Source organism: Micromys minutus (genome assembly GCF_963924665.1).
Source record: "Micromys minutus genome assembly, chromosome: 2".
NCBI lineage: Eukaryota > Metazoa > Chordata > Mammalia > Rodentia > Muridae > Micromys > Micromys minutus.
In genome coordinates, this window is record NC_137971.1 from 50199220 (window position 1) to 50212327 (window position 13108).

General features: G+C 40.9%; 1 protein-coding gene across 1 annotated transcript in view; it reads left to right on the top strand.

The window, feature by feature from the left end:
• LOC308417586 (solute carrier family 22 member 19-like) overlaps positions 1 to 13108 on the top strand; it is a gene marked incomplete at both ends in the record, with an annotated part of 85537 nt that overhangs the window by 55313 nt on the left and 17116 nt on the right. Inside the window, one exon of the mRNA XM_080912952.1 lies at positions 6208 to 6323. Coding sequence (XP_080769078.1) covers positions 6208 to 6323 — 116 coding nt within the window. The remainder of the gene's footprint in view (positions 1 to 6207; positions 6324 to 13108) is intronic.

A 13108-nucleotide genomic window follows, 5' to 3' on the forward strand; every position in this document is an offset into this window, starting at 1 on the left:
TCTTTTTTTGGTGTTCTGACTCTAGGGTTATCTCTTTTAGTGTTTTCTTTATTGTGTCAATTTCTGTTTTAATTTCCCTCTTCCATTCCTTTATTTCTTTGGTTCTGTTTACCTCTCGTTCTTTGAGTTCTTTGAGTGTTTTTCTTGTTTCTTCTTTAAAAGCTTCTGAATCTTTTTGCTTTTCCTCCCTTTCTTGTTTAAGTAACTCTATCAGCGTCTTGAGGCATGATTTTAGGTCTGTGTCTTTTTTTTCTGGAGTGTTTGGAGTTCCGATGTTTGCTGTTATGGGAGAGCTGGGCTCTGGTGTTGCTAGATTGTCTTGGTTCCCTTGGAATATACTCTTTCTCTTTCCTCTTGCCATTTTGTTGTCAGTGATATGTTCTTACCTTTCCCTTGTATCTGGTCTGTGACCCTGGTTCTCCACTGGTTGAGGTGTCAGATGGGTCGAGCCCTGTTTTATGCCTCAGAGTCGTCGGGTGTGAGCAGAAGTTTCAACCTTCTGTTTCTGTTTTCTGGATCAGGCACGGCAGGGCAGGGGCAAGGCAGGGGGTGCACTTTCCTTGTGTACTCCACAGAGATCTTTCTGTTCACCTGTGGTCTAGGTCTCCCACTCCCCAGTTGCTCAGCCTCTATGAGCCGCTGTTCCGCGTGGCAGGTAGGCCAGGCTCCGCTCTGCGTCCGAAAGTCACCTCCGGGTGGAAACAGACGTTCTAATTTTCTGTTCCCAATCGCAGTTGCTCAGCCTCTATGAGCCGCTGTTCCGCGTGGCAGGTAGGCCAGGCTCCGCTCTGCGTCCGAAAGTCACCTCCGGGTGGAAACAGACGTTCTAATTTTCTGTTCCCAATCGCAGTTGCTCAGCCTCTATGAGCCGCCGTTCTGCCTGGCAGGTAGGTCAGGCTCCGCTCTGCGTCCGGAAGTCGCCTCCGGGTGGAAACAGAAGTTCTAATTTTCTGTTCCCAATCACAGTTGCTCAGCCTCTATGAGCCGCCGTTCTGCCTGGCAGGTAGGTCAGGCTCCGCTCTGTGTCCGGAAGTCGCCTCGGGGTGGAAACAGAAGTTCTAATTTTCTGTTCCCAATCGCTGGATTGGGCAGGGCGGGGCAAAGCAAGGTATGGTGTGCACTTTCCATGTGCATTCCGCAGAGATCTCTCTGCTCCCCTGCAATCTTGGTCTCCCACTCACCAGTTGCTCAGCCTCTATGAGCTGCCGTTCTGCCTGGCAGGTAAGCCAGGCTCTGCTCTGCGTCCGGAAGTAGCCAGTTGCTCAGCCTCTATCAAGGTGCTTCTTGACCATTCAGTATTCCTCATTTGAGTATTCTTTATTTAGCTCTGTATCCCATTTTTAATAGGGTTATTTGATTCTCTGGAGCCTAACTTCTTGAGTTATTTGTATATATTAAATATTAGCCCTCTATCAGATGTAGGATTGGCAAAGGTCTTTGCCCATTCTGTTGGTTACTCTTTTGTCCTATTGACAGTGTCCTTTGCCTTATAGAAGCTTTGTAATTTTATGAGCCCTATTTGCCAATTCTTGATCTTACAGAATAAATTGCAAACCCAGTCACTATTATTGATACCAAGAAGTGCTTAATGGGAAGAGCCTGATATGAATGCCTCCTCCAAGGCTCTGCGAGAGCCACACCAATACAGATGAGGATGCTTGCATCTAACCATCAGTCTGAGCATGAGAACCCCAATGGAGAAGCTAAAGAAAGAACTGAAGGAGCTGAAAGGACTTTTAACCCCATGGGAAGAACAACATTACCAACTAAACAAACCCTACATAGCTCCCAGGGACTAAAACACCAACCAGTGAGCACAGATGGAGAGACCCATGGCTCCAGTTGCCCATGTAGCAGAGGATGGAATTGTCTGGCATCAAAGGGAGGAGAGGCTTTGATGAGCAGTGAAGGCTCATTTCCCAGTGTAGGAGAATGCCAAGGCGCTGAGGTGGGAGTGGGTGGTTGGAAGTGAAAGCATCTTTATGGAAGCATGGAGAAGGGGAGGGGGATGAAAGGGGCAAAAGGGAATAACATTTGAAGTGAGAATACAGAGAATATCTGATAAAATTATTTTTTAAAAAGTATTTGACAAAATTCAACACACTTTATGTTAGGAAAATGATACCCTTCACAATAGTCACAAACAATACAAAAGACTTTGGTGTGACTCTAACCAAGAAAGTGAAAGATCTGAATGATAAGAACTTCAAGTCTCTGAAGAAAGAAATCAAAGATCTCCCATGACCATGGATTGACAGGATAAATATAGTAAAATGGCCATCTTGCCAAAAGCAATCTACAGGTTCAATGCAATTCCAATCAAAATTCCAATTCATTTCTTCACTGAGTTGGAAAGAGTAATTTTCAAATTCATTTGGAATAACAAAAGATCCAGAATAGCAAAAACTATTTTCAACAATAAAAGAACTGCTGGAGGAAATCACAATCCCCAACCTCAATCTGTATTACAAAGCAATAGTCATACAAACTGTATGTTATTGGTACAGAGACAGGCAGGGAGCTCAATGGAATAGAACTAAAGACCAAGAAATGAACTGACATACCTGTGGTCACTTGATCTGTGACAAAGGAGCTAAAACCATCCAGTGGAAGAAAGACAACATTTTCAATAAATGATGTTGTTCAGCTGGAGGTCAGCGTGTAGAACAATGCAAATTGGTCCATTCTCATTGCACTGTACACAAGTCCAAGTGGATCAAAGACCTCCACATAAAACCTGATACACTGAAACTAATAGAAGTGGGGAAGAGCCTTAAACAGAGGCACTGGGGAAATTTTTCTGAACAGAACACCAATGGCTTTATGTTCTAAGAGCAAGAATCAACAAATGGGACCTTATAAAATTGTAGGAGGAGTTCTGTAAGGCAAAGGACATTGTCAATAGGACAAAACAGCAACCAACAGATTGGAAAAAGATCTTTACCAACCCTACATCTAATAGAGGGTCAATATTCAATATATATAGAAAGGACTCAAAAAGTTAGACTCCAGAGAATCAAATAATCCTATTAAAATGGGGTACAGGGCTAAACAAAGAATTCTCAACTGAAAAATATTGAATGGCTGAGAAGCACCTAAGGAAATGTTCAACATTCTTAGTTGTCAGGGAAATGCAAATCAAAACATCCCTGAATTTCTACCTCACACCAGTCAGAATGGCTAAGATCAAAAACTCAGGTGACATCAGAAGCTGGTGAGGATGTGGAGAAAGGGGAGCACTCCTCCCCTATTGGTCTCAGTGTGAATAAGTTCCTGATGTCCTTAAGTGTGTCAGATCTCCTGGGAGTCAAGCTTCCTTTGTGTTCCTGTGATCCTGGTTCTGTTAGCACACCTGTGTTCCTGAGATCCTGGGCATGTTAGAGCACCTGGGTGACAGGTTTCCTCTGAGGGTTGTGGGATTGGGTACAGTACTAGTGCCCAAGGTCTGCTCAGGGCTCAAGTTCAGACCAGAAGGGACCTAGACCACTGGCTGGGTGGGGGGGTGGGAAGTCCCTGTTTCCTTGGATCCCAGGGGACCCTGTTACTCTTAGTATTGGGACAGATGTGTCTGCCTCACCTGTAATCCTGGGCATGTTAGAGCACCTGAGTATTGTTGGGATGGGTGAGGTTCCAGCATCCACGGTCTACTCAGGGCTCAAGTTCAGACTGGAAGAGCCCTGTATTTCTTTAAGATATTTATTTTTCCTTTAAGGCCTTCTACCTGTTTGCTTGTTTTCCTGTATTTCTTTAAATGTTTTATCTATTTCCTCCTTGAAGGTCTCTTTAACCTTCATGAGATAGGATTTTAGGTCATTATTTTGTTTTTCAAACATATTAGGCTATCCAGGGCTTGCTCTTGTGGGATAACTGGGTTCTGATGGTGCCAAATTGCTTTGAGTTCAGTTATTTATAATCTTGTGCATGTCTCTGGCTAACTGATTATTCTTATGTTAACTGGCCTGGGTGTCTCTGACTGGAGCCAGACTCTCTGGAGTCAGTTAGAGTTCTGAGATTCTGGGTTAGTGCTCATTTTGTTGGAGGCAGGCAGTGCTGTTTCTGGTCATAGTGGGCCTCCTGTGTCTGGTAAAAAGTCACAAGAAGATAGTTTTTCCTCTTGGCTATCTCTGTTTCTAATTATAAATGGTGCTATTCTGAGTACCTCTTACCAGAACAAAGAGGCCTGCTTTTTGGCTAGGCTCATCCCATGTGACTTTAGTAAGGTGCGAATCTCCCCAGCCTGGGGAAAGTCTTGATGTGATTGTGAACTGCCCATTGTATAAAAGAGAAGAAATGCTTTCTCCAATGGGAATGTTCCCTCAACCTTTCAGCTTTTAGGGGATTCCTCAGAGGTCCAGAAGCACTAAGCCTTCTTGCCAGTGCAGGCTCACAGCTGCTTTTATGGTCTAAAGCTGCTGCTTTGCCTGGGTGTTTTTGGATTTTTTTGTCTTTGATTGCTAGGGAGGCTCTCTTGAGTTGCAGGGAGCTTACGTTTCTTTCTTAGTCATCTGGGTGCTGAACCTTTAGGTCGTTGTCCTGCCCCACGTTGGATGCCAGTTGTTGGGGCTCCACTCTGCTCCTCTGAGGGAAGGTTGCTCCACACTGCAGGTCCCAAGGGAAGGCAGTTTCTGGGGCTCTCTGCCTAGCCTGCTTGATTTCAGGCTGGGAGGCGTGGGAACAAATCCCAGTGGGGTGCTGCCAGGCCTGTGAACTCTGGTAGGCCAATGCTCAGTAGGGTGCTGAGCAGTGCAGGGTCAGCAACAGGGCTCTGGAATAGAGCGTTCACAGAGGACAAAGGAATCAGGACCACAAAGGAGCCAGGACCGTGGAGAAGGTTTCAATGTGTGTCTTTATTTTCGCACATGTCTCTCCTTTGTTCTGCTCTTTTTAAACAGCCTGGGATTCAACCACCTGATTCCCATTTGTTTACCTCTGAGATTGGCCATAGTTGTTTTCTAATGCTATGTGTGTGCGTGCGTGCGTGCGTGCGTTCGTGCGTGCGTGTGTATGTGTGTGTGTGTGTGTGTGTGTGTGTGTGTGTGTGTGCAGGGGACTTAGGGAGTGGCTGACCTGGCTAGAGTCTACATCACTCTCTCCTGTGGAGGTGGGGTTTGGAGTGTGCCTAGAGCCTTGTACATCTGCCCCATTGTAGTGCATCTGGGCAAAGTGGCTTTACATTTGGGAGTTCAGAAAGCACCTACTAGTTGACAGTTATTTGCATAACCATCTTCGGGGCTTCACCTGACATAAACCACTTGTATTTCCAACTTTTACCTTTCAGAACCACAAGAGGGCAGGTAGATCTCATGTCAGCTGGGCTCTGTAGATGTCCCAGCTGGCATGGGTATTTGGGCAAGACTCTTACCTGCCTCTTGGTCACTGCCGACTTCCTGGGAGGCACACAGTCTGTAGTGCATAGGAGGTTATCTGTGCCATTCTAACTTTTAAATACTTAGGCCTATGGAGAACCCTCACCATCAAACCTCTATAGAGTATCTAAATGAGTCTTCACTTTCTTTTTTTCCCCCTAATCTGTATCTCTCATCTGTACATTACCTTCAATATTCTGAATCCATCTATACTTCCTTGCTTAACATATCCTTACTGCAGATATCTCTTAGCTCTCTTGGTTTCATATTACTTACCACTTTTCCCCCTACAATTTTATTTTTTAAAAAAAGAGATACATGTACAGATTATTAAAAGCATTTTAGTGTAAATATATATGAGTATATTTTTGTCAGTACTTTACTTTTTTAAAGGATTGTTATTATGCATTGAAATCTTATTATTTACAAAGATCATAAAGTATATGTAAAATAAATGTAACATGGAAATAGTCAAAGTTTTCTTGGTGTGTAAAGATTAAACACAATGATTTTTAACTACCAAAAATTGCCACAAGGCTATCTTCTTAGCTCTTGAGTTATTAATGATTTAAGGTCTAGGTGTACCCCACTCTGAGAGGGTGCTATACACTTATTGATTTTTTTTGTTTTTGTTTTCTAAGAAGTACTGAGGCTTCCACTCTTTGGCCTTTTTTTGAGCTTCATATGACTCACCACTTTTATAGCTAACATTATTTCTTTGATGTGTATATTTTTCACTAGCAGAAACAGTAACTACTGATCTAGTTCTTTGCAGGTACCCAGTATACCCAAATTGCCCATCATTTTGTGACAACTAAGCAGTTCATTAATTCTGTTGAAGGTTGTGAGAACAATCATGAAGGAGGAGCTGGAGGCCTCACAGACAAAATCTTCCCTATGGGACTTGTTCCGCACACCCAACCTGCGTAAGCGGCTCTGTCTCCTGTCCCTTGTGAGGTAGGTTTTCCACTGTTCATATTGAAGTGGTTTGAAGATAAATTTTCTGACTGATGCATTTGATTATAAGTGATGAGGAATTTCCGGAGCCAGAGTTGGTCAAAGGGTTTTGTGTAAATGCAGACGTATAGTGTGCTGAGGAGTGTGTTTATCTAGCCATTTCCTGGATTTATCATTAGAGATTGATGCTCAGAAGCTTAGTCACGGTACAAACTTGGGCTCTGAGTATTTACATTTGTCTATTTTAACTTCAAAAGAGATCTCAAAGTTAAGGTGCATGCATGTGTACATGCCAATGAATACATACATTGTACAGTCATCAACTAGATCAAGATACAGTGAAAATCCTAAAACTCCTCAAGCACTCATCATGTATCCTACAAACTCTATTATGCATTCAAAAATTCAATAGCAATTATATGTTCTATCTTCATACAATGATTTCTTTATTTTTATAAAATTAGGAGCTGGATAAATGGCTCAGCAGTTAAGATTATTTACTGCTCTTCCAGCGGACCTGGGTTTAATTCCCAGCACTTACTTGGTGGCTCACAATGGTTTGTAACTCCAGGATCTGACATCCTCACACAGCATACATGCAAGCAAAACACTAATGTACATAAATAAAGATAAATTATAAAAGTATTATTTTCAAAAATATCCCAGAGAACAGAATGTAAGAATGTACCACTAACAACAAAACCTAACAACTACCCATTCTCTGTGGTGACAAAAAACAGTTTACAAAAATAAATAAATAAAAAAAATCCTGTCTAACTGCCTTGGTAAACAGAGTACAGCAACAGCTGCAAAAGCTTGTTCAGTTTTTTATGGGTTGATGGCAAGAGGAGGTTGCTCAAATGGCTTGCCGGGGGAACCAGGTGGTTAGTTTGGGGACTTTTTTTTTTTAAGACAAATGTAGTGCTGATAGTTGTGGTCAGGAGTTTTCAGGCAGCCTTTAAGGGATTCTGAGAATCACTTTAGGTGATTTTTCTATTTCCTAGCAAAACCCAGTTCAGGTGGGGATCCTCCTCCACTTAGAGCCAGCTTTAGTGATTTAACATTTCAGCCATTTGTTGATTATAAAGGGTGACAGTGGTCTTCTGATTACTTCTGGCTGAGTAGAAATGTCAGAAAAAGGGGGTCTGGAATTGGGCCAAAGCAGAGGATCAAATTAGTAGGCAATGGTATGAGACCTGAGGGAATTCTATCATTAGCATCTGGTTCACTAAACAACCAGTCAGCTCATTGATTCTTTCCTGATGGGGCCAATTGTTACTCAGAGAAAAATAGAAGTTAGAGGGCTGAGGAAAGGCAGGAGTCAAAAGCCTAAAAGAGATCATAGTGAATGTTCTGTATTGAAGTCTGCTCCCAGGGGTCAGTTTTGTATGTCAGCTCATAATACTTTTGTCAGGTTCTTAATACTTTTGTTGAGCTGGCCAGATTAGTTTACATAGTAACAACATTTTTTGAGGAAGAGACAAGTGCCTTTCTTGGCAGTCAGCAAGTCAAGGGCTCTCTGGTTTTGTATATCACTGAGGCTAGATAGTTGAGCTGGGTTTGAAGCAATAGTAGAGCCAATGTTGATTTCTGGATGAATATGCCAGTTAGAAATCTGTTGGGACAGTTGGAGATTATGGGTAGAAGATAAAAGGAACTTAGGGGGATCTTGGACATATAGTTGAAACTTTCAGTCCTGCCCCACAGTCATGGTAATTGGGAGGGTATAAAAGAGCCTCAAGACCAGGGGAAAGAAAGGAATCACCTTTAGGAACAAGTGGTAGGCAGGAAAGTTTAAGCTTTTAACTGATCAGAGTACTTATCAGACAAGAAATCTTTATCCAATTTGAACTGTGGCAGATGGAGTCAAGTCACAACTCCCTGAAGCATACATGAATGTTTTAAAGTTGAAAAGAAGAGGTCTGTAGTACCACTGCCTGTTTTAATCTGCACGGAAATCCTCACTATAGGGTAAGCAGTTAATAAGTGTCTGCATACAGGTGCACTCCTTCAAATCATAGTAAAAATAAAGCCTAAACATTAACCAACATAAACACAAACATGCATCTGTAATAAGACAAAACTTCTGGAGGGAAAGAGGACAAAGGGAAGGAAGATCTTGAGAGACTGAAAGATGGTTCTGGAATAGAAACATGAACACTCTTTTCTTGGCCCAATTGTCTTCACATGCCTACTGGAAGAAGAAAAGGTTGGTATAGATTGAACAACAGAGATGTCTTCAGCACAATACTTTTAAAATTCTATATTTAGAAAAGAAAACAACCAAAGTAAATTAAAAAAATTTCAGCCCATGACTATTAATAATTTTAATGATTTAAAATGTTTAATAGCCAATACTTTTAACTGCACTAAAACTAGATTAATATATCTTATCAGAACCTATCTCCTCATTAAGCAATAGGTTCATCTTTTATATCCAAAGTGAGAATGCTTTAATGATAAAAGCAGGCTTTTAAAATTTGACCAATGAAGCACCAAAAGATGGCATCTGTCTAAGCATCTCCTTTTTACTCCATGATAGACACAATTTATTTATTTAATGTAAGATAGAAAAATATGTTCAGTTTGTATTTAAAAGAAAGTTAAACCACAGGGGCTTGTCCTAAGAGGTTAGGATAAGAAGGAACATTCAGGAAGGAGTTGGATTTAAAAAAAGGAAAAGCATAATTTAGATATAATAATAATCCCTGAACAACCAGTGGCTTGGGCAATTTGACATAATTATAAAGGAGTGATCGATAAGGTGACCCCAGAGAGTACAGAATACAGGCCCCTGTAGCCCTAGGTTGGAGGGGGTGGCTATCAACACCCATCACAGATATCTGAGAAAGATAAGTTTTATCAGAGTAAGCAGGAAATATAGACCAAGTGGCCTCTGTATAAATTAAAAATGACACAGACTTACCTGCTACCTGGACAGTCAGCCTAGGCTCCTCCATCCTAAATTTCATGGCTTTGTTGGAGGTAGAAGTCTCAGGGAGGCATCAGTCTGAGAGATTTTCCTGTGGGGGAAGAACTTGGAGGACTGATCTGCTTTGGTGAGACAGGATGGTACAATCAACTGTACAGTCTCCTGCTTGTCCAAAGTTTGGGCCTCAGTGGTGAGTGAGGCTTGGGGCAATTCTTTGCTCAGGGGCTAGCATTGCCACACTTGAAGCAGGTCCCAGGTGGAATCTGTTGGTGCCCTATCTTCTTTGGTGGTAGTGGCCTCAGGGCTGTTACCACAAGCCGGTATTTCTGCCTGTCACAGGAAGTCTTTTACTCCTCCTCCATTCCATTAAACACCTTAAGTGCCATATTCAGCAGATCTCTCTGAGAAGTTTAAGGGCCATCATCTAGTATCTGATTTTGAATATTCTTTTACATTAAGCAAAATTGACTTGTTTTCATCTACTTTCTTTAGATGTAACTTTGTCAACATATGCAGACTAAGGCTGTCCCTGTAAATGAATTACATTTGTACTGAGCATGAACATGGCTAGAAATATAGCTTTGAATACAGTAAAGAATTTGATCATTTATAAGCTCACTGACCAGTAACTTGATTTGAGTGTCTTAATTATTTTTTAACAGTTTTCAAGCTAGTAACTTTTCCAGGATTGAGCCTTAAAATTTATACTTTTAAGCAGAAGATCCTTTTGTATTAAAATAAATTTTCAGCCATAAATAGAGTCTTCCACAGAAATACTGAAACCTCATTTTTCTGATACTATTACAGTGTATTTTTGTAAAATATCACAAAAGTGATCACATAGGTGGCATGTACCTTTAAAACTAGTACCCAGGAAACAGAGGCAGGAAGATCTCTATGAGTCTGAGGATAGCCTGATCTACAGAATGAGTTCTAGGACACCCAGAGTCACACAGTGAAACCCTGTCTTAAAAACCATCCAACAAACCAAACAAAAAGAACTAAACAAAGCAAAACAAAACAAAACCCCCAAATAACTCACTAAATTTATCCAAATATTTAAAGCCTAACACAAAGACATAAATCATTAGACATGTATCTTTAAGGTAGAAGTAGTTAGACATATATCTTTAAGTCAGTTTGTGTAGGCCTGAATAGATCTTAGGAAGACAAAAATCTTTATATCAGTTTCTGTTAGCTGACTAAACCTGCATATCCTGAGGAAGCTATAAACCTTAATTATAAAACATGTGTTGTTTGTAAGTTCTGTTTTACACAAACAAGTGTTTAATTCATGTTACACATATGGTATACTATAGAAAAATAAGAAGACACATATATACATGTTTTAGCTTTCAATTCTGTTACAGAACTTAAATTACAGATTCTTAAACCATACCAAATGAACCTACACATTCTGAGATGAAGAGAATTTTAATTTTAGTGAAGGATTCCTAAGAAAAGGAATCAAAGACAGTAAAACTAAGGGGAAGAAAAGGAGGGCAATTATGAAAGTTAAACATCTGCAATTATGCTTGTCACTTGTGAACTTTATTAGAAATAATTTACTTTTTAGCTGTTCTAAAGCACATAGTGTCATTTTCCTGGGCTGTTCTGTTTCAATCTCAGTTTTTCTATTTCAGACTTAGGTGGATGACCTGACCCAGGACAGAGACATTGGAGAAAACTTTTAGTCTAACACACCTGGGTCTAGAACAGGTCAAATTCAAACTCCAGACTCCCCTTATTAGTAGTGCCCCATTCCATATACAGACATCAAACCCAGACACCATCGCAGATGCCAAGAAGTGCTTGCTGACAGGAGCCAGTTATAGCTATCTCTTGAGAGGTTTTGCCAGAGTCTGATAAATACAGAGGTGGATGCTCACAGCCAACCATTGGAGTGAACATGGGGACACCATTGGAAAAGTTAGAGAAAGGGCTGAAGGAGCTGAAATGGTTTGCAACCCCATAGGAAGAACAACATCAACCAACCAGACCCTCCAGATTCCCCAGGGACTAAATCACTAACCAAAGAGTAGACATGCAGAGACTCATGGCTCCAGCTGCATATGTAGCAGAAGATGGCCCTTGGTCCTGTGAAGGCTCGATACTCCAGTGTAGGGGAGGTGAAAGTGGGTGAGTGGGAGGGGGAGCACTCTCACAGAAGCAGGAAGAGAGGGGATGAGATAGGAGGTTCTGGAGGATAAAGTAGAAAAAGGGATAATTTGAAATGTAAATACATAAAATATTTTAAAAAATAGTGTAGAACAGCATGAGACAATATCCTAATATTATCCAAACTCCAAAGACATTTGAATGTGAGATTGAATCCAAAGCTCAGAGGGAGACATGGCAGCAGAGAGCACAGAAGTCTTAGAGATATGTGATTTTTTTTAGAGTGCAGAGTGCAGAAAGATTAAAGATAAATGATTTGAATAATTTGTCCTTCTGTGGCAGAGGTTGTAACAGTCTGTGTAAATTAGAAAGTTGGATGTTGTATTAAATAATAAGTAATGTAAAAGGCACCACATCACACTAGCGCTGCTACTTTCTGTCCCTGGTGGTCCTTCCACCTCCACCTATATGGCCACCTATCTCGTGGCTCTCTGCTCACATCCAGTGTCTCTGCCTCCTGTGGTTATAGTCATAATTCCCAGCGGCATGGTAAAATCAAAATTCTAAAAGCGTGTAAGTTATCAATCAGATTTATATCAGTAAATTCTCACTCCGTAATGTTCACACAAACTCAGAGCCAGTTGATGTTGATATGAACTGCTCACCTAGACAAGACACATTGTCCTATAATAGTCCATCCTTTCTATGATATCTATAGCTACCATTTGCTATTTAAAACCACACAGGGGTGGGTCATCCTTCTCCTCCTCCATTTTGGCTTTTTTCCCCCTTCTCTCTCTCCCAAATTTCAGATACTCTGCCCCACCTTACTTTTTCATTGCCCAATCACAGGCCTTGCCTTATGTTGTGCCTGAACTCACCTGCATATAGATTCATCCACATGACTTGAGTCATCCTTCTCTTCATCTTCCTCATTCTCCTGGAGACTGCCATCTTATTGGTCCCAAAGGCATCCAGTCTCTTTTTTCCTCCTTCTTTTGCCCTCTCTGACCTGGAAGTCCCACCTACTCCTTGCCAAGTGACTGACCCCTGAAATCTTTATTCATTAGGGAAAGGTCCTTGTTATATTTCACCCTTTCTGTTCAATTAAAAAAAAGTACTTTTCTTTCAAATGTAATCTGAGGACAAATATTACCATTTTGTAATTTACAAAGTACAAAATACACCTAAAACCAAGTCTATCATTTTTTTTGGTCAATTAAACAGAATGCTCTGTTATCAATCTTAACTTAAGAAAGGATAAAATTATATGTTATGTCCTAGCTAACTAGTATACTATTTAAAAATGATATTTTCTTTAATTACATTTTAAATGTTATTCCTTTGCCCTGTTTCCCCACTGGAGTCCCTCTGTACTCTCTGCCTCTATGAGAGTGCTCCCTTACCAACCCACCCACTATGTACAGAGCTAAACACAGAATTCTCAGCTGAGGAATACCAAATGGCTGAGAAGCACCTAAAGAAATGTTTTTAATAGGATTATTTGATCTCCGGAGTCTAACTACTTGAGTTCTCTGTATATATTGGATACTAGCCCTGTAACAAATGTAGGATTGGGAAAGATCTTTTCCCAATCTGTTGGCTGCCACTTTGTCCTATTGACAGCATCCTTTGCCTTACAGAAGCTTTGCAATTTTATGAGGTCCCACTTGTTGATTGTTGAACTTAGAGCATGAGCAATTAGTGTTCTGTTCAAAAAATTTTCCCTGTGCCC